The sequence below is a fragment of the Aquarana catesbeiana genome, linkage group LG12 (genome assembly GCF_042186555.1).
Source record: "Aquarana catesbeiana isolate 2022-GZ linkage group LG12, ASM4218655v1, whole genome shotgun sequence".
In the NCBI taxonomy this organism is placed as follows: Eukaryota; Metazoa; Chordata; class Amphibia; order Anura; family Ranidae; genus Aquarana; species Aquarana catesbeiana.
This window is the reverse complement of record NC_133335.1, coordinates 237,772,648-237,793,659: the sequence shown is the minus strand read 5'-3', so window position 1 is coordinate 237,793,659 and position 21,012 is coordinate 237,772,648. Positions and strand designations below refer to the sequence as shown.

The 21,012-nt window shown below is 46.5% G+C and overlaps 1 protein-coding gene across 2 annotated transcripts in view; it reads left to right on the top strand.

Annotated features, from left to right (window-relative positions):
* Positions 1-528: 528 nt before the first annotated feature.
* Positions 529-21,012, top strand: part of B3GNTL1 (UDP-GlcNAc:betaGal beta-1,3-N-acetylglucosaminyltransferase like 1) — a 431,353-nt gene continuing 410,869 nt past the window's right edge. For both annotated transcript variants that reach the window (XM_073606958.1, XM_073606957.1), the window contains exons 1-3: positions 529-677; positions 5,378-5,456; positions 13,867-13,983. In XM_073606958.1, coding sequence (XP_073463059.1) covers positions 5,382-5,456; positions 13,867-13,983 — 192 coding nt within the window. In that variant the 5' untranslated portion in view covers positions 529-677; positions 5,378-5,381. The remainder of the gene's footprint in view (positions 678-5,377; positions 5,457-13,866; positions 13,984-21,012) is intronic.

The window sequence follows — 21,012 nt, the reverse complement described above, 5'->3', positions numbered from 1 at the left end:
TCCTTATATGGGGGTGATGAAGGGGTTAATGACAGTCCTTATATAGGGGGTGATGAAGGGGTTAATGACAGTCCTTATATGGGGGTGATGAAGGGGTTAATGACAGTCCTCATATGAGGGTGATGAAGGGGTTAATGACAGTCCTTATATGGGGGTGATGAAGGGGTTAATGACAGTCCTCATATGGGGGTGATGAAGGGGTTAATGACAGTCCTCATATGAGGGTGATGAAGGGGTTAATGACAGTCCTCATATGAGGGTGATGAAGGGGTTAATGACAGTCCTTATATGGGGGTGATGAAGGGGTTAATGACAGTCCTTATATGGGGGTGATGAAGGGGTTAATGACAGTCCTTATATGGGGGTGATGAAGGGGTTAATGACAGTCCTCATATGAGGGTGATGAAGGGGTTAATGACAGTCCTCATATGAGGGTGATGAAGGGGTTAATGAGCTCCTCCTACTCTGAGATACACAGGTGAGTACACAGCACTGGGTGGGAGGGGTTAGCTCCTGTCACGTGGTGTTACTGTTGATTCTCCGCATTAGCGGACAGCCGTGTCGGCCAACCAGGAGCAAGAAGCGGGTGAAGTTAACCAATCAGCTGCCGGGCTCCTCCCCGGATCCCTGTGTAGTCCCGGTCGGCTGGGGGAAGCCGCGTGGCTGCTGCTGGTCAGGTGTGTGAGGGAGAGAATGTTACATTGTATCCTCAGTGTGCCGGGCAGTGTTACATTGTATTGTATCAGCGATTGTTACATTGTATCCTCAGTGTGTGATTGGATGGCAGCAGGGTGTGAGCACTGTGTGTGTCTCTATGATAGCCGAGGCAGTGCAGTCAGTGTTCCTTCCCCATTATTATTATACAGAAGTTGTATGACACCAACACCAAGGGAGACAATACGAGAGGGATCCTGAGAGCTTACAATCTAAAAAATTCAGTGTTGGAGGACAATTATTTCCCTTCACACAGATAATACACAGGGAGGGATACAGATCATATAATACACAGGGAGGGATACAGATCATATAATACACAGGGAGGGATACAGATCATATAATACACAGGGAGGGATACAGATCATATAATACACAGGGAGGGATGCAGATCATATAATATACAGGGAGGGATACAGATCATATAATATACAGGGAGGGATGCAGATCATATAATATACAGGGAGGGATACAGATCATATAATATACAGGGAGGGATACAGATCATATAATATACAGGGAGGGATACAGATCATATAATATACAGGGATACAGATCATATAATATACAGGGAGGGATGGAGATCCTATAATATACAGGGAGGGATGCAGATCCTATAATATACAGGGAGGGATGCAGATCCTATAATATACAGGGAGGGATGCAGATCCTATAATACACAGGGAGGGATACAGATCATATAATATACAGGGAGGGATGCAGATCATATAATATACAGGGAGGGATACAGATCATATAATATACAGGGAGGGATACAGATCATATAATATACAGGGATACAGATCATATAATATACAGGGAGGGATGCAGATCATATAATATACAGGGAAACAGATCATATAATATACAGGGAGGGATGGAGATCCTATAATATACAGGGAGGGATGCAGATCCTATAATATACAGGGAGGGATGCAGATCCTATAATACACAGGGAGGGATGCAGATCCTATAATACACAGGGAGGGATGCAGATCCTATAATACACAGGGAGGGATAAAGATCCTATAATACACAGGGAGGGATGCAGATCTTATAATACACAGGGAGGGATGCAGATCCTATAATACACAGGGAGGGATGCAGATCCTATAATACACAGGGAGGGATGCAGATCCTATAATACACAGGGAGGGATGCAGATCCTATAATACACAGGGAGGGATGCAGATCCTATAATACACAGGGAGGGATGCAGATCCTATAATACACAGGGAGGGATGCAGATCCTATAATACACAGGGAGGGATGCAGATCCTATAATACACAGGGAGGGATAAAGATCCTATAATACACAGGGAGGGATAAAGATCCTAGGGGTGCCATCACACCTGTAAATGCCCCCCTGCCTGGGATTAGATGTGAGAACCTCAGCGGGGGGTTCCCATGATTAACCACAAGGAGGCCGCCCCATTGAAAGCAAAAGGAGGCTACCGGCTCCTGCAGCCACTCTCATGTAATTAATCACGCAGGGATCCAATGCAAGTGATAGGCCCTGGAAGTAGGTAGTTTGCACCCAGGGTAATCACTGACATGTGATTGCTGACACACTGCAATACATTGCTTTCAATAAGGCTTCCTACTCACAGCTAAGAGCGGGAACCCTTGCTGGGGTTCTCACATCTAATCACAGGCCGGGTACATTTACAGGTGTGGCTGCATCCTTAGAGGGTCCCGGTCTGTGTAGTACATCATACCTGTAATAAAAGAGTCTCCACACTCACCTCTCTCTGTCAATATGTCGCCTCTTCACCCCTCCCCAGCTGTTGGGAATACACCGCATTTCTGGGTGTGGAATAACGGCTCCCCCTCTGCATGCTGTGGTTTCCCCTGCTGGCTCTTACATCAGCACAGGCCTGCGGAAGGAACCAATGCACTCAGTGGGGGAAACAAGTATTCAACTCACCCGAAGGTTTAAAGGAGTTATAAAGCCTCATGGGTTTTCACCTTTATGCATTAAGGTGAAAAACCTTCTGTGCTGCAGCTGCCCCCCAAGAGTCCCCCTTTTACTTACCTGAACCCGATTGTTCCAGTAACAAGCACAAGCCCAGGCGCTGTCTTGTGTCCTTATTGGATAGATTGATAGCAGCGGGAGCCAATGGCTTTGTCAATTAAATCCAGTGACACAGGGGGCGTGGCCAAGTCCTGATGTCTGTGTCAATGGATGCAGCAGCAGGACTCGGGAGCGCGCTTGCATGGGTGCCCCCATGGAAAGCGGCTGTCCATGGGCGCACTCGATGAAGAGGAGGAGCCAGGAGCACCACCGGGGGGACCCCAGAAATGGAGAATCGAGAGCCGCTCTGTGCAAAAAAAAAAAAAAAAGGTATCGCCGCGATCGTTAGAGTGAGAGCAATAATTCTAGCCCTAGACCTCCTCTGTAACTCAAAACATGCAACCTGTAGAATTTTTTTTAAACGTCGCCTATGGAGATTTTTAAGGGTAAAAGTTTGTCGCCATTCAACGAGCGGGTGCAACTTTGAAGCGTGACATGTTCGGTATCAATTTACTTAGCGTAACATTATCTTTCCCAATATGAAAAAAAATTGGACTAACTTTACTGTTGTCTTATTTTTTTATTAAAAAAATGATTTTTTTCCATAAAAAAGACCACTGCGCAAATACGGTGTGCCAAAAAGTATTGCAACGACTGCCATTTTATTCTCTAGGGTGTTCGAAAAAAAATAAACATATAATGTTTGGGGGTTCTAAGTAATTTTCTAGCAAAAAAAACTGTTTTTAACTTGTAAACACCAAATCTCAGAAAGAGGCTCGGTCCTTAGGAGTAAGGATGAGCTCCGGCGTGTTCGCAGTGCTGACTTCCTGGCGGGCTCTACACGTGGGCTGTGCGAACACACCGGAGCTCATCCTTACTTAGGAGCAGGTTGAGAAGCCGGCCGCCGCGTCCTTAACAACGATGGCATATCCGCTGTCAGCGGGTTTTCAAACAAAAGACAATGCAAAATGCAGACTAAAAAACAGTGTGCTTCCCCTCCCCCAATCTATATCGGGGCCTTTGGGTCCGGTATGGATTTTAAGGAGAACCCCACACCAAAATTAATTTGAGTCCCCCCAAAATCCATACCAAGCCTTTATCCAAACATGTAGCCTGGCAGGCTAGGAAAGGGGGGGGGGAGTACAAATGCCCCCCCCTCCTGAATCATATCAGGCCACATGCCCTCAACATGGGGGGTGCTTTGGAGCAAGGGGGGGCCCCATGTTGTCCCCAAGGGCCTCTTCCCCACAACCCTGGCCTTTGGTTGTGGGGGTCTGCGGGCGGGGTGCTTATCAGAATCTGGACCCCCCTTTAACATGGGGGCCCTCAGATCCTAGCCCCCTTCCTTATGTGAATGAGTATGTGGTACATAGCAGCCCTACTCATTTACCAAAAAGTGTAAAAAGTTAATAAAAATACAACACAAGTTCTTTATATTAAAAAAAAAAAAAAAATACATCCATTGGCAATCGCACTGCCCGCCGATCCGAAAAAAGAAAACCTCCAGTCCCGACAAAGGCTCCTGGCGTTTGCAAGCTCTGCCATCTGATAGTTCTTAAATAGCTTAGGGGGAGGGATACCCGGTGACCTAGCATGCCCCGCATGCCACAAGGGGTGTGGGTCATCTGATGACATCATTGGGAGGCCCTGCCCCTTAGTTATTTAAGAACTGTCAGATGGTGGGGCTGGCAGACGGTGGGAGCCTTTGTGGTAACCGGAAGTTTTTTCACCACTTTCTGCTCACTGAAGACTGGAAACTGAACAATCAATGGTCATGTGATCGCTCGGTTCTCGGTCTTAGAGCCAGCAGGGGACAGATGCTGCATCCACCTAGGTAAGTATAAATGTTTATTTTATTTTTTTTTAATTCCTATGCTTCTCTTTTAAGCCCCCATATTGGGCGAAACGTGTTTGAGGGATTTCTTCCATGGGTGGGAGACCAAGCTGAAGCCAAAGCAGAATTTACCTACTTTAAAGGATGTGTGCGGCTGGGCGCCATTTTGTTGTAGCCTCCAATGTGCCTGACGAGCCGGTCGAATACAGTCCCCTATCATATAGTGTCCGCCCTGTACTGCGCAGGCGCCGTATGGAGGACAAATGAGATGCCGAAAGTCTCCGAAGTTTAATAGCTGATCAACAGCTGTACACGGCGCCTGCGCTTTTATTCTCACTCTATGTCCAGGTTCATTCCCTACTATCCAAGTGGACAGAATAGAGTTAGAATAAATAATTGCCGAGCGCAGCGAGGCCGTGCCCGAAGCGTGGCGAGCGGCCCTCTTACAAAGCCATCGCCCAAGCGCCGTGTACAGCTGATGGTCAGCTGATCAACTTTGGACACTTTCGGCATCTCCTTCTGCTCCGTGCTGCGCCTGCGCAGTACGGGGCGGACACTATGCGATAGGAGGACAGTTCTAGTCAGAACACCGGCATTCAGCCCAACCAGCACCTGAAAGTGTTGCGGTAAGTTAGTTGGGGTAAAAAACAGAGGCATTTGAGTGGTATTATTTTATTTTGTTTTTCAAAATGCTTTTTACTGGTATATTTAAGCAAATAAGTAAAAAACCTTGTAGGTTTGTGTAGCCATTAAATTGTTATTGTGTAACACATTTCAATGTTAGAGAATAAGTCATTGCTTTGTTGTATTCCCAGGCCTATGAATCCCCATGAAGACCCTTCTGATGCTTCTGCTCCAGCGGAGGGGACAGGGATTGGCCGGCCAGCGGATGTGGTAGGTGGTTTTCATGGTTTTGGACATACATATAGAGAATTGGCTTTCCTTAAAACGTCTGAAAAGATAATGACTATTGGCTAATATACAGTATACAGCGCCTATAGAAAGTATTCACCCCCTTGGAGGATTTCACCTTTCATTGTCCTAGTACAGTGGTCTCCAAACTGCGGCCCGGGGGGGCTGAATGTGGCCCTTTGCTTGCCTTTATCTGGCCCTTGGGGCACTATTTCACCAACTGACACCAATGATGGGTCACCCTACCGACACCGTCAATTGGTCACTATTCGTCCCATTGATACCAACAATGGGGTATTATTTCTCCCATTAAAACAAAAGATGGGGCACTGATTTTGGGGCATTTTCTTGCCCCCCCCTAAAGCCTGAAGGGTGGTAAACTGGCCCTTTGCTTAGAAAGTTTGGAGACCCTTGTCCTAGAACACGGAGTCACGGCAGATTTATTTCTTTTACACTTATTAATAGAAATATGCTCTGAGGGTAAAGGTGATGGACTGCTCTTTAGTGTCAAAGTGAAAACACATTTTTGCAAAGTGATTTAAAATAATAAAAAAAAAAAAAAAACACACACACAAAACAACAGACTACAAAAGTGTACACCCACTTGAACTGAGTACTTAGTAGATGCTTCTTTTTCTATAGAATTCAATGGGAGATGTGTTTATGGTGCACTTTTAAAAAGCGCACCAAAGATGCAGCATGCAGAACTTTTAAAAATGCAAACTACATTGCATTGGCGGGAAGACTTCCATAGGATTTAAAGGGACACATTTTTCATACCCCTTTTAACCCCCAAAACGCATCAAAAACAGGTAAATGTGAAAGGGCCCTAGATACTTACCTCTGTCAATACAGCACCTTGCTCTGCAGCAGTGCCAGTCTCTCTACTCTCTCCTCTCTCACAGGACAGACAGAGAGCAGCTGGAACCATGGGCTTCTGCTGCTTGTCAGTCAAACTTTTGTGAGGAGGGAGTGCAGGGCTTGGCCAAGCTGTGCTGTGTGTGTCTATGGATTCACACAGCCCAGCTTAAGAGTGCGCACACACGTGTACAGCATGTTATGGGGGCTCTCAGAGAAGAGGAGGAGCAGACACCACCAACGGGGAACTTCAGAAGAGGAGGTGAGGGATTGTTCGGTATTATCTTTGCACAGAGCAGATATGTATAAACCTCTTTTTTTATTTTAGGGGGAACAAAAAATAGAAGCCTTTAAAGTGGTTGTAAACCCTGTTACATCACTATAACAAGGCTTACCTGTAAGTACCATGAGTATCTCCTAAACTTGCACAGTTTAGAAGATATTCACTGTATCCGCACGTGCCGATGAAGAAATGGCTCGCTCGTGCACAGATATATATATATATATATATATATATATATATATATATATATATATATACATATATACATACATACAGTATCTCACAAAAGTGAGTACACCCCTTACTGCCTTAACCCTCTTGGGCATGGAGGTCACCAGAGCTTCACAGGTTGTCACTGGAGTCCTCTTCCCCTCCTCCATGATGACATCACGGAGCTGGTGGATGTTAGAGACCTTGCGCTCCTCCACCTTCTGTTTGAGGATGTCCCACAGATGTTCAATAGGGTTTAGGTCTGGAGACATGCTTGACCAGTCCATCACCTTTACCCTCAGCTTCTTTAGCAAGGCAGTGGTGGTCTTGGTGGTGTGTTTGGGGGTGGTTATCATGTTGGAATACTGCCCTGCGGCCCAGTCTCTGAAGGGAGGGGATCATGCTCTGCTTCAATAGGTCACAGTACATGTTGGCATCCATGGTTCCCTCAATGATCTGTAGCTCCCCAGTGCCGGCAGCACTCATGCAGCCCCAGACCATGACACTCCCACCACCATGCTTGACTGTAGACAAGACACACTTGTCTTTGTCCTCCTCAATTGGTTGCCCCCACACACGCTTGTCACCATCTGAACCAAATACGTTTATCTTGGTCTCATCAGACCACAGGACATGGTTCCAGTAATCCATGTCCTTAGTCTACTTGTCTTTAGCAAACTGTTTTGCGGGCTTTCTTGTGCGTCATCTTTAGAAGAGGCTTCCTTCTGGGAGAACAGCCATGCAGACCAATTTGATGCAGTGTGCGGTGTATGGTCTGAGCACTGATAGGCTGACCCCCCCAACCCTTCAACCCCTGCAGCAATGCTGGCAGCACTCGTACGCCTATTTCCCAAAGACAACTTCTGGATATGACGCTGAGCATGTGGACTCAACTTCTTTGGTGGACCATGGTGAGGCCTGTTCTGAGGGGAACCTGTCCTGTTATACCGCTGTATGGTTTTGGCCACCGTGCTGCAGCTAAGTTTCAGTGTCTTGGCAATCTTCTTATAGCCTTGGCCATCTTTATGTGGAGCAACAATTATTTTCTTCAGATCCTCAGAGAGTTCTTTGCCATGAGTTGCCATGTTGAATTTACAGTAATTTACAGTCCACCAACGTTTACCATCCAACCTGACAGAACTGGAGAGGATCTGCAAGGAGGAATGGCAGAGGATCCCCAAATCCAGGTGTGAAAAACTTGTTGCATCTTTCCCAAAAAGACTCATGGCTGTATTAGATCAAAAGGAGCTTCTACTAAATACTGAGCAAAGGGTCTGAATACTTAGGACCATGTGATATTTCAGTTTTTCTTTTTTAATAAATCTGCAAAAATGTCAACAATTCTGTGTTTTTCTGTCAATATGGGGTGCTGTGTGTACATTAATGAGGAAAAAAAATGAACTTAAATGATTTTAGCAAATTGCTGTAATATAACAAAGAGTGAAAAATTTAAGGGGGTCTGAATACTTTCCGTCCCCACTGTGTATGTGTTAGATATATATATATATATATATATATATATATATATATATATATATATATATATATATATATATATATATATCTATATATCATACACAGGTGATACTCGAAAAATTAGAATATTGTTCAAAAGTTAAATTTATTTCACCAATGCAACTTAAAAGGTGAAACTAATATATGAGATAGACTCATTACATGCAAAGCAAGATAGTTCAAGCCGTGATTTGTCATAATTGTGATGATTATGGCTTACAGCTCATTAAAACCCCAAATCCACAATCTCAGAAAATTAGAATATTACATGCAATCAATAAAACAAGGATTGCACATAGAACAATATCGGACCTCTGAAAAGTATAAGCATGCATATGTACTCAGCCTTCAGCTCTTCTGCATTGTTCAGTCTCATGTCTCTCATCTTTCTCTTGGCAATGCCCCATAGATTCTCTATGGGGTTCAGGTCAGGCGAGTTTGCTGGCCAATCAAGCACAGTAATCCCACGGTCATTGAGCCAGGTTTTGGTGCTTTTGGCAGTGTGGGCAGGTGCCAAGTCCTGCTGGAAAATGAAGTCAGCATCCCCATAGAGCTCGTCTGCGGAAGGAAGCATGAAGCGCCCCAAAATCTCCTGGTAGACGGTTGCGTTGACCCTGGACTTAATGAAGCACACTGGACCAACACCAGCAGATGACACTGCTCTCCAATCAACACAGACTGTGGAAACTTCACACTGGACTTCAAGCATCTTGCAGTGTGTGCCTCTCCATTCTTCCTCCATACTCTGGGTCCTTGGTTTTCAAATGAGATGCAAAATTTGCTCTCATCAGAGAAGAGGACTTTGGACCACTGAGCAACAGACCAGGTCTGTTTTTCTTTAGCCCAGGTAAGAGGCTTCTGATGTTGTTTGTTCAGGAGTGGCTTGACAGGAGGACTACGACATTTGAAGCCCATGTCCAGGATCCGTCTGTGTCTGGTGGCTCTTGATGCTCTGACTCCATCCTCAGTCCACTCCTTGTGAAAGTCCCCAACACTTTTGGATGGCCTTTTCCTGACAATCCTCTCCAGGCTGCGGTCATCCCTGCTGCTTGTGCACCTTTTTTTTCCACACTTTTCCCTTCCACATAACTTTTCTATTAATGTGCATTGATACGGCACTTTGGGAACATCAAACTTTTGCAATTACCTTTTGAGGCTTTCCCTCCTTATGAAGGGCATCAATGATGGTTTTCTGCACAACTATCAGGTCAGCAGGTCTTTCCCATGATTGTGATTCCTACTGAACCCGACTGAGAGACCATTTAAAGCAGGGGTCTCCAACTGGTGGCCCTCCAGCTGTTGCGAAAGTACAAGTCCCAAGAGGCATTGCAAGGCTGACAGTTACAAGCATGACTCCCACAGGCAGAGGCATGATAGGACTTGTAGTTTTGCAACAGCTGGAGGGCCGCCAGTTTGAGACCCCTGATTTAAAGGCTCAAGAACCCTTTGCAGGTGTTATGGCTTAATTATCTGATTAGAGTGGGACACTTTGAGCCTAGAATATTCCACCTTTTCACAATATTCTCATTTTCGGAGATTGTGGATTTGGGGTTTTCATGAGCTGTAAGCCATAATCCATCACAATTATGACAAATCACGGCTTGAACTATCTCATATATTAGTTTCACCTTTTAAGTTGCGTTAGTGAAATAAATGAACTTTTGCATGATATTCTAATTTTTCGAGTATCACCTGTAGAGCTCAGTTAAGAACCCACTTTGCACTGCAGAATTCTGTACATATTGAAGTGTCTGGGGGGCTCTTGGGAGTGCAGTTCCTCTTCACTTCTATTACTTATCCCAGCAGAGCCCCTCCAGACTTGCCTTGTGCAGCGTGAAGACTGGATGAGCCCCTCGCTCAGCACATGAGCCTTATTGATCATTAGGTCTTCAACAAGACAGAGAGAAGTGATGACAGTTTCAAGTGCAGTAATTCAATCTGGACATCATTTCCTTGCAAACAGACCTCTGGCATGTGAAGTAATAAAAAAATGCATGTAATATATTTAGCGCACTCGGAATCATAGCTTATCCTGATGTAACTGAGAGGCTACCCATAACCCTCTGCTTCGCTAACCTGGCTTAGCCTATGTTCTGCTGATTCATTTTGCCCCCTGCTGAAAATATCCCGCCACATCTGCCAGCTGCAGCCTACTTAACGTTTTTTTCGAGGGAACAACGGGGCCATGTTTGGGTCAAGCAGGATTATCCAAGGGTCACGATATCATGTGCAGCTGTTCTCCAGCCCAATCCCTCTTCCTGGTACCCCTTAGTCCCCCCTTATCTGCCAGCAGAAAATCATTTAGGGGCCCTCTCTTCAGTTTTGATTGTTTTCGTCAATTTTCACGGGGTAGTAAACCATTTTCACGGAGATACGTGACTTTTTTTTATGATTTCTGCCCCCAAAAAACCTCCCTAGTTAACTGATAATGGTTCCACAAGACTTTTCTCATGGTTTCCAGTGCCAAGATCATTCTGTGTAGCTGTAAATGTGTACAAAACACAGCGGGGTATTAACAAATCTGCACAGTTTGGGCTCTTTTATGAAAATCATGACATTTTGTGGCATTTCTGGTCCAGATGTATTTTTAATTTTTTTTTGATTTTAAAAGAAAAACAGAAATTGTAATCTGCTATGAACATCACTTCTATTCTATTAGGCTCTATTTTATATTTTGCAAATGATAATAGTCCATAAGGTTCCTGTTTTTACAGTGCGATAATAGAAATCTGGCACCTAAATGCAACAACAGGGACCCTGAGGTGCACATTTTTTATTTTCCTGGACTTATGAACTTTGAGGTACTGTATTATGCAAAAAAGAGGGCGGTACTAATGGAAGTACTACCAAAGGTTGGACTTTATAGGCCAGGAAACAATGGAGAAGAAAACAATATAAATAATCACATTTATTGAGAGAATACAAAATACAGACATAATCTTCAAAAAGAGTAAAAACCATCATATTTATGCATCTGTGTTCTTAGTGCAGTGAGCCCTTGTGCATCTACGCGTTTCGCCGTTAGGCTTCTTCAGGACACGACCAAGGTTCAAAGATGTAACAGATGAGAGAACAAATCTCTCTATCTTAAATTGGAATGCGCTATTATATATACACGACCTAGGTGAGCAACCAATTTTCAGAATTCTGAATAGTAAGTGAGCTTCAGATTTTCTGAACAGGGGCAGGCAAATCCCTACACTCCACACATGTATGAGGCCAGCAGAACAACATTAATGTCCAACATATACAGGGGAAAATGCCTCTTAATAGAATTCAACAATGCTCATGGCTAGTAAAGCCTGAGTTAACACGCCTGAGTTAACACGCTGTACATGGAGGTTGAGGTATGGGGACATGCCCCTGGGAGACCGCTGAATGCTGCACATGTGTGCGTTTTCCCCTGTATACGTTGGCCTCATACATGTGTGGAGTGTAGGGTTTTGCCTGCCCCTGTTCAGAAAATCTGAAGCTCGCTTACTATTCAGAATTTTGAAAATTCGTCGCTCACCTAGGTCGTGTATATATAATAGCGCATTCCAATTTAAGATAGAGAGATTTTTTTCTCTCATCTGTTACATCTTTGAACCTTGGTCGTGTCCTGAAGAAGCCTAACGGCGAAACACGTAGACGCACAAGGGCTCACTTCACTAAGAACACAGATGCATATATATGATGGTTTTTACTCTTTTTGAAGCTTATGTCTGTATTTTGTATTCTCTCAATAAATGTGATTATTTATATTGTTTTCTTCTCCATTGTTTCCTGGCCTATAAAGTCAGACCGTTGGTAGCACTCCCATTAGTACCTCCCTCTTTTTCTTAATATTTATGGACGGGGCAATTAAGTGCCCTTTTTTTTCTACGTGCTGTATTATGCAAATTTTTACTTACCGTAAACACCGTGTCTCCTACTGCCTCCCGTGCCTTGCTATTTTCCCATTTCAGAAATGTGCAGATTCACTAACCCAGTGGTCATCAACCCTGTCCTCAGGGTCCACTAACAGGCCAGGTTTGCAAGATAACTGAAATACATCACAGGTGATATAATTTGCTGCTCAGTGATTGCAGTATTCTAGTCTGCATCTCCCCCAATGTAATACATAAAACCTGGCCTGTTAGTGGGCCCTGAGGACAGGGTTGATGACCACTGCACTAACCAATGTCAGTGTGCTGAAGGGGATGGGCAAAACTCTTGCTGAAGTGAAAATTTGCATAATAGTGCCATCAGGTTTCAGGACATTCTATAACAAACCCTTCATTTTTCTTCAAGACGTAATGCTGCTCAAACAAATGGTGAATTCTAGCTCCAGAGAGTGTCTAAGTAATGAAATATGGGTATTCTTATTGATTAGGGGGTTAGTGTGCCTTAACTCCAGGGTAGGTACAGCCATCAAGTCAGGAAAGTTGCGCTTGAGTACCATTTCAAGGCACAGCAAAGAGCAATAAAGGGGTTCATGTACAACAGTGGTCTCCAAACTAAGACTTGAGGGATGGTTATGGCCCTTTTATTGTCTTTACCTTGCCCTTGGGGCACCAATCCTTCTGTTGACACCATTGTAGGCCATTATTTCCCCCATTGACATCAATGTAAGGGCACTTGTTTCACTGACACCATGGATGGGACACAATTTCAGTCAGTGACACTATGGATAGGGCACTATTTCTCTCACTGATACCAAAGATGGGGCATAATTCCTCCCACTTGCAACAACGATCAGGCACTGTTCCTCCCACCGACGCCAGCGGTGGGGCACTGTTCCTCCCACCGACGCCAGCGGTGGGGCACTGTTCCTCCCACCGACGCCAGCGGTGGGGCACTGTTCCTCCCACTGACACCAAGCACAATGTAACGTTTATACTCCCAATGACCACCAAGCCCGAGGCATTGTTTACACCCATGGATGCTGGGGAACTATTCTGCCCCGACTGGCCACAGTCTGGCCCACCTAAAGTCTGAGCCCAGGTTCACACCAGTCTGATCACAAACATCGCAGGTGCCTCGCACCAGTGATGCCGATCACATGCGATCTCTATGAGATGCAAGTTCAGCCATACAGTTGTATTAGATTCGCACAGAAAAAAGTACAGGGCCTTGTTTTTCCCCCGCACTAGAATCGGATCGCATGGGTGTTCTCACCTCAGCGATCCGATTCCTGTACGAGTTCACAGTTCGCACTGCGATCTGTGAACCGATCTGGGGGTATCATGTAATGATACCCGCAGCGGTTCACAGAAGGCCGTGTGAACTGCCCGCGGGAGAGATGTGATGCGGGAACCAGCGCTGTAATCGTGAACCTAGGCTGGAGGACAGTTAACTGGCCCTTTGTTTAGAAGGTTTGTAGACCCCCTTTGTAGACCCCCTGATATACAACCACCCAAACTAAACACTATGAACAATGACTACTAAATGGTTGCTCTACTTGTGTATAAATATATGCAGTTCTTCCAGAAACCAGCCAGTGTTCCAGGAGGGAATCTCTTTATCTTCACACTCTGTAAGAAGGCTTCTATTTTTATCTTTCAGTCTGTTATCATTCCTACATATAATGCAGAGGCCTGGCTGGATGAATGCTTGAAATCTGTATACCTTCAGGACTTTCCAGGGACCCTCGAGGTTTCCATCTACAATGATGGCAGCACGGTAAAAAGACAGTTATAAATTATATTGAACTAACTTGAAAATTTTCAATTAATGTGACTTTCAAATGTCCAATTTACGGCTAATTTTAACTTTGATTTGTCTTCCAGTCGTGCAGTGAGAGTATGCAGTCATGTCGCTGCCTCATGTGGTTCCTATCGTCTTTTTGATAGGAACCACATGAGGCGAGGAGAAAATATGCTCTTTATTGATTAAACTTGACACCAATATGAGTAAGTGCTTCAGTGATGCGGATAGGCTCTATTCTCATGAATTCTCAGTGATGTCACTGGTCTCTAGTCAACTGACTAGGCTGCTTCTTCATCAATGTAAAGTGCCTCGTTTGATGTCAGTTATTTGAACTGATAGGCGTTGTTGTCATGAGTATGAAGAGTCTCAGCGATGTCACTGGTCTCAAGTAAACAGGTTGAATTCTCCTGAGCATGAAGTTCCTTGGTTTGGTCACTAGTGAACCCTCTGGGGGAATCTAGAATGGAAAAGGGCCTGGGGGTCCTAGTAGATGATAGGCTCAGCAATACCAAGCTGCTGCTAACAAAGCAAACAGAATATTGGCATTAAAAAGGGGATCAACTCCAGAGATAAAACGATAATTCTCCCGCTCTACAAGACTCTGGTCCGGCCGCACCTGGAGTATGCTGTCCAGTTCTGGGCACCAGTCCTCAGGAAGGATGTACTGGAAATGTTGCGAGTACAAAGAAGGGCAACAAAGCTAATAAAGGGTCTGGAGGATCTTAGTTATGAGGAAAGGTTGTGAGCGCTGAACTTATTCTCTCTGGAGAAGAGACGCTTGAGAGGGGATATGATTTCAATATACAAATACTGTACTGGTGACCCCACAATAGGGAGAAAACTTTTTTGTGAAAGGGAGTTCAACAAGACTCGTGGCCACTCATTAAAATTAGAAGAAAAGAGTTTTAACCTTAAACTACGTAGAGGGTTCTTTACTGGATGTGGAATTCCCTTCCACAGGCGGTGGTCTCACGGGGGGTCGATAGTTTTTAAGAAACTATTAGATAAGCACCAGAACGACCGCAACATACAGGGATATACAATGTAATACTGACATATCACACACATAGGTTGGACTTGTGTCTTTTTTCGACCTCACCTACTATGTAACTACAATGTCCATCCAACAACATTGCCTTGATTTTTAATTCCACCAAATTCTACAACTTTTTACATTATTGTGCACAGTGAATAAAATCGCAGATGTATATGACAGCCAAGAAACGGATGACAGGAAAATTGGGTAACCAATAAGCGGTCAGGCAATTGTCACTCCGTATGTGGAGGATGATGAACAATGGTACAGAGCTGAAATGATTTTATTACCCGGTCCTCAAGATGTTGACCCTATTTATGTAGCCTTTAGCAATGTCTTTTTAGTGAGAGTGAATAAGACCCCCATACACACTATACAACTTTTGTTGTCTGATTTCCTTTTAGATTTACCAAAACCATGTAGTGCAAGGAGCCTGCCTGGTTGCATACAAATTGGAACTCTTAAGGTTTGACTTCATATTATATGATTTTAGTAAATCTGAAGGAAAAAAACCCACAGAAAATTGTATAGTGTGTATCCAGCTCAAAACAGAGTTCCACCTGCGAAAAAAAAAAAATTAAAAGTCAGCAGCTACAAATACTGTAGCTGCTGACTTTTAAAATAAGGACATTTGCCTGTCCTGGGCGCCCGCGATGTCCTCACCTGAAGCTGACCAGTCCCTTGGCTCCAGGTAGAGGCGCTGGCATCTTCAGTAAGGGAATCAGTAAGTGAAGCCTTGCGGCTTCACAGCCTGGTTCCCTACTGCGCATGCGTGAGTCGCACTGCACGTTCCATTTTTGGGTGGAACGCCACTTTAAGGATAAACAGATTTGACAAGGATGTCATTTGGCAAGTGTCGCTTAGTATAGTAAGGATGATGACCAGTAGTACGGAGGTGAAATTATTGTATTATCCAGTTCTCAAGATGTTGACTTTAGTTACATAGATTTTAGCAATGTCTCTCTAGTCAGTGTCCAGGACGATGAGCAGATTTTATTAAGTATGTCCTCATAAACTAAAATATCTCTCTCCGTGTTCAGTAAAATAAGGAGTATAGGTGTATTTTAAATGATAGAGGCAGAATATTAACCAAAAAAAAAAAAAAAACACATGATACAAATGTTATAAATTGAGTTGCAGTTCTGTGAGTAAAATAAGTATTTGACCTCCTACCAACCAACAATAATTCTGTCTCCCACAGACTGGCTACAGTAGGTGCTCATGTGGTACACAGATTAGTCCTGTCAATGTAAGAAGGTTCTCCTAACGACAACTCATTATGTGTATAAAAGACACCTGTCCACAGAATCTTTCTTCCATTCAAACCTCACCATCATGGGCAAGACCAAAGAGCTGTCAAAGGACATCATGGACAAGATTGTAGATCTGTACAAGGCTGCGATGGGCTACAAGACCATCAGCAAGAAGCTTGGTGAGAAGGAGACAACTGATTTTTTGCGAATGAAAGAAAGACAAAATAACCATCAATCGCCCTCGGTCTGGAGCTCCATGCAAGGTTTTGCCTCATGAGGTGAGGATGATCATGAGAAAAGTGAGGGATCAGCCCAGAACTACACAGGAGGAGCTTGTGAATGATCTCAAGGCAGTTGGGACCACAGTCACCAAACCAACCATTGGTAACACAATACGCCGCCATGGATTGAAATCCTGCAGCGCCCGCAAGGTCCCCCTCCTCAAGAAGGCACATGTACAGGCCCGTGTGAAGTTTGCCAATGAACATCTAAATGATTCAGAGAAGGATTGGGAGAAAGTGCTGTGGTCAGATAAGACCAAAATTGAGCTCTTTGGCATTAACTCGACTTGCCGTGTTTGGAGATAGAAAAATGCTGACTATGACCCTAAGAACACCATCCCTACAGACAGGGCCGGTCCCAGGCGGGTGCACGGGGTGCAGTGCACCCAGGCGCCAGAGAGGTGGGGGCGCTGAAGCGCCAGAGTGCTCCCCTCCCTCCTCCGTGTCCAGAAGTAGCTCTGTCCGCAGCAGCTCATCGCCGCGGAGCGGCCGCGCCGGCGCCGCTGTGCTTTACATTGCTATAGCCTGTCCCCCCTCCCTCCTCCTCCTGTCAGAGGAGAGCAGCCGCCGGAGATCGGAGCGGCTGGTCTCTGTGTTGAGAGAGACCAGCCGCGCAGTGACTTCGCTGGGGGGGGGGGAGGGGGGGCGGCCCGTGCCTGCAGTCTGACACAGGTTCTCGTTCTCTCTCTCCTCCGCTGTCTCTCACTCCCGCTCGATCTGTTCTTCACCCGGGCGGCGCGGCTGCACACTGTCCTCTCTAGCCAGGGCCGGTCCCAGGCGGGTGCACGGGGTGCAGTGCACCCAGGCGCCAGAGAGGTGGGGGCGCTGAAGCGCCAGAGTGCTCCCCTCCCCAGGGCCGGTCCCAGGCGGGTGCACGGGGTGCAGTGCACCCAGGCGCCAGAGAGGTGGGGGCGCTGAAGCGCCAGAGTGCTCCCCTCCCTCCTCCGTGTCCAGAAGTAGCTCTGTCCGCAGCAGCTCATCGCCGCGGAGCGGCCGCGCCGGCGCCGCTGTGCTTTACATTGCTATAGCCTGTCCCCCCTCCCTCCTCCTCCTGTCAGAGGAGAGCAGCCGCCGGAGATCGGAGCGGCTGGTCTCTGTGTTGAGAGAGACCAGCCGCGCAGTGACTTCGCTGGGGGGGGGGAGGGGGGGCGGCCCGTGCCTGCAGTCTGACACAGGTTCTCGTTCTCTCTCTCCTCCGCTGTCTCTCACTCCCGCTCGATCTGTTCTTCACCCGGGCGGCGCGGCTGCACACTGTCCTCTCTAGCTGCTGCCCGGGTGTTAATGTGTCTGTCTGTACTGATAGAGGGAGGTTTGTCCCTGGGGCGGTCTGTACTAATGGGGGGTTGTCCTGGGGGGTCTGTACTAATGGGGGGGTTGTCCTGGGGGGTCTGTACTAATGGGGGGGTTGTCCTGGGGGGTCTGTACTAATGGGGGGGTTGTCCTGGGGGTCTGTACTAATGGGGGGGGGGTTGTCCTGGGGGGTCTGTACTAATGGAGGGGGAGTTGTCTTGGGGGATCTGTACTAATGGAGGGGGGATTTGTCCTGGGGGGTCTGTACTAATGGAGGGGGGTTGTTCTAGGGGGTCTGTACTAATGGAGGGGGGGTGTTTGTCCGGGGGGTCTGTACTAATGGAGGGGGGGTCCTGGGGGGGGTCTGTACTAATGGAGGGGGGTTTGTCCTGGTGGGGGGTCTGTACTAATGAAGGGGGGATTTGTCCTGTGGGGGTCTGTACTAGTGGAGGGGGGGTTCTCCTGGGGGTCTGTAGTAATGGAGGGGGTTTGTCCTGGGGGGTCTGTACTAATGGAGGGGGGGTTTGTCCTGGGGGGGGTCTGTACTAATGGAGGGAGGGTTTGTCCTGGGGGGTCTGTACTAATGAAGGGGGGATTTGTCCTGTGGGGGTCTGTACTAGTGGAGGGGGGTTCTCCTAGGGGGTCTGTACTAATGGAGGGGGTTTGTCCTGGGGGTCTGTACTAATAGAGGGGGGGTTTGTCCTGGGGGTCTGTACTAATGGAGGGGGGTTGTCCTGGGGGGGTCTGTACTAATGAAGGGGGGCTTTGTCCTGGGGGGGATCTGTACTAATGGAGGGGGGTTGTCCTGGTGGGGGTCTACTAATGGAGGGGGGGTGGTTTGTCCTGGGGGGGTCTATACTGATGAAGGGGGGTCTGTACTGAGAGAGGGGTTTATACTTAGTAGGGGTCTATACTTAGTGGAGGGAGGTCTGTACTGAGGGGCGACTAAAGTTGGTGGAAGGAGGGTGACACCATGTTATACCGCACTTGGTGACACCAACCCTAGTGACGTCACTGCAGCTGCAGGCTCTTCTTTCGCCCCTTCCCCTCCCTCTCCCTCTCCTCCGCACGTGCACTGCTATACTAGTGAGCGGCGCTGACCAGCACAGCCTCCCACTATGTTTCTTCCCCCACCTTCATATCAGCCAGGGAAAAATAGAATAGAAAAAGGAGAAGAGGATTGTGGGACATGTAGTCCCGAGGACTGGCAGCCCCACTGTAACACGGAAACTGCAGTCCACGCAGCATGCTCAGCTAAATGGGAGAGAGAGAGATACAGGAGCCTGGGAAAGCTTTCAGGGAAGTGCACCCAGGACTCCAGAGGGAGAGGACAGTGCTCAGGGAACACCATCAGAGAGGAAACCCCGCTGCCCTGCGCCACCAGAGGGAAAGCCACACAGCCTGGTGCCATCCCTGGCGGAGAAAGGAATGGAGTCATTGCCAGAATACAGATCTGGGTGCTACCCAGCGGAGTCACCACGGGCAATTCAGAGTGAGCTTACTCCTGATCAGAGGAACCATCGCTGGGTCAGGTGAGAGGGCCAATCGGCCATTATCTACTAATGTCCATAGGAACTGCAGTCTCTGACCATCTCCTGTATTATATCTGCAGTCTCTGATCATCTCCTGTACTATGTCTGCAGTCTCTGACCTTCTCTTGTATCATGTCTGCAGTCTCTGACCATCTCCTGTATTATGTCTGCAGTCTCTGATCATCTCCTGTACTATGTCTGCAGTCTCTGATCATCTCCTGTACTATGTCTGCAGTCTCTGATCATCTCCTGTATTATGTCTGCAGTCTCTGACCATCTCCTGTATTATATCTGCAGTCTCTGACCTTCTCTTGTACCATGTCTGCAGTCTCTGACCTTCTCTTGTATCATATCTGCAGTCTCTGATCATCTCCTGTACCATGTCTGCAGTCTCTGACCATCTCCTGTACTATGTCTGCAGTCTCTGACTGTCTCTTGTATCATGTCTACAGTCTCTGACCATGTCCTCTACTATGTCTGCAGTCTCTGATCATCTCCTGTACCATGTCTGCAGTCTCTGATCATCTCCTGTACTATGTCTACAGTCTCTGATCATCTCCTGTACTATGTCTACAGTCTCTGATCATCTCCTGTACCATGTCTGCAGTCTCTGATCATCTCCTGTACCATGTCTACAGTCTCTGATCATCTCCTGTACCATGTCTGCAGTCTCTGATCATCTCCTTTACCATGTCTGCAGTCTCTGATCATCTCCTGTACTATGTCTGCAGTCTCTGACCATCTCCTGTACCATGTCTGCAGTCTCTGATCATCTCCTTTACCATGTCTGCAGTCTCTGATCATCTCCTGTACTATGTCTGCAGTCTCTGACCATCTCCTGTACCATGTCTGCAGTCTCTGATCGTCTCCTGTACTATGTCTGCAGTCTCTGATCATCTCCTGTACCATGTCTGCAGTCTCTGATCGTCTCTTGTACTATGTCTGCAGTCTCTGTTCATCTCCTGTACCATGTCTGCAGCCTCTGATCGTCTCCTGTACTATGTCTGCAGTCTCTGATCATCTCCTGTACCATGTCTGCAGTCTCTGATCGTCTCCTGTACCATGTCTACAGTCTCTGATCATCTCCTGTACCACGTCTGCAGTCTCTGATCATCTCCTTTATTATGTCTGCAGTCTCTGATCATCTCCTGTATTATGTCTGCAGTCTCTGATCATCTCCTGTACCATGTCTGCAGTCTCTGATCATCTCCTGTACCATGTCTGCAGTCTCTGATCATCTCCTGTACCATGTCTGCAGTCTCTGATCATCTCCTGTACTATGTCTGCAGTCTCTGATCATCTCCTGTACTATGTCTGCAGTCTCTGATCATCTCCTGTACTATGTCTGCAGTCTCTGATCATCTCCTGTACCATGTCTGCAGTCTCTGATCGTCTCCTGTACTATGTCTGCAGTCTCTGATCATCTCCTGTACCAGGTCTGCAGTCTCTGATCGTCTCCTGTACTATGTCTACAGTCTCTGATCATCTCCTGTACCACGTCTGCAGTCTCTGATCGTCTCCTGTACTATGTCTACAGTCTCTGATCATCTCCTGTACCACGTCTGCAGTCTCTGATCATCTCCTTTATTATGTCTGCAGTCTCTGATCAT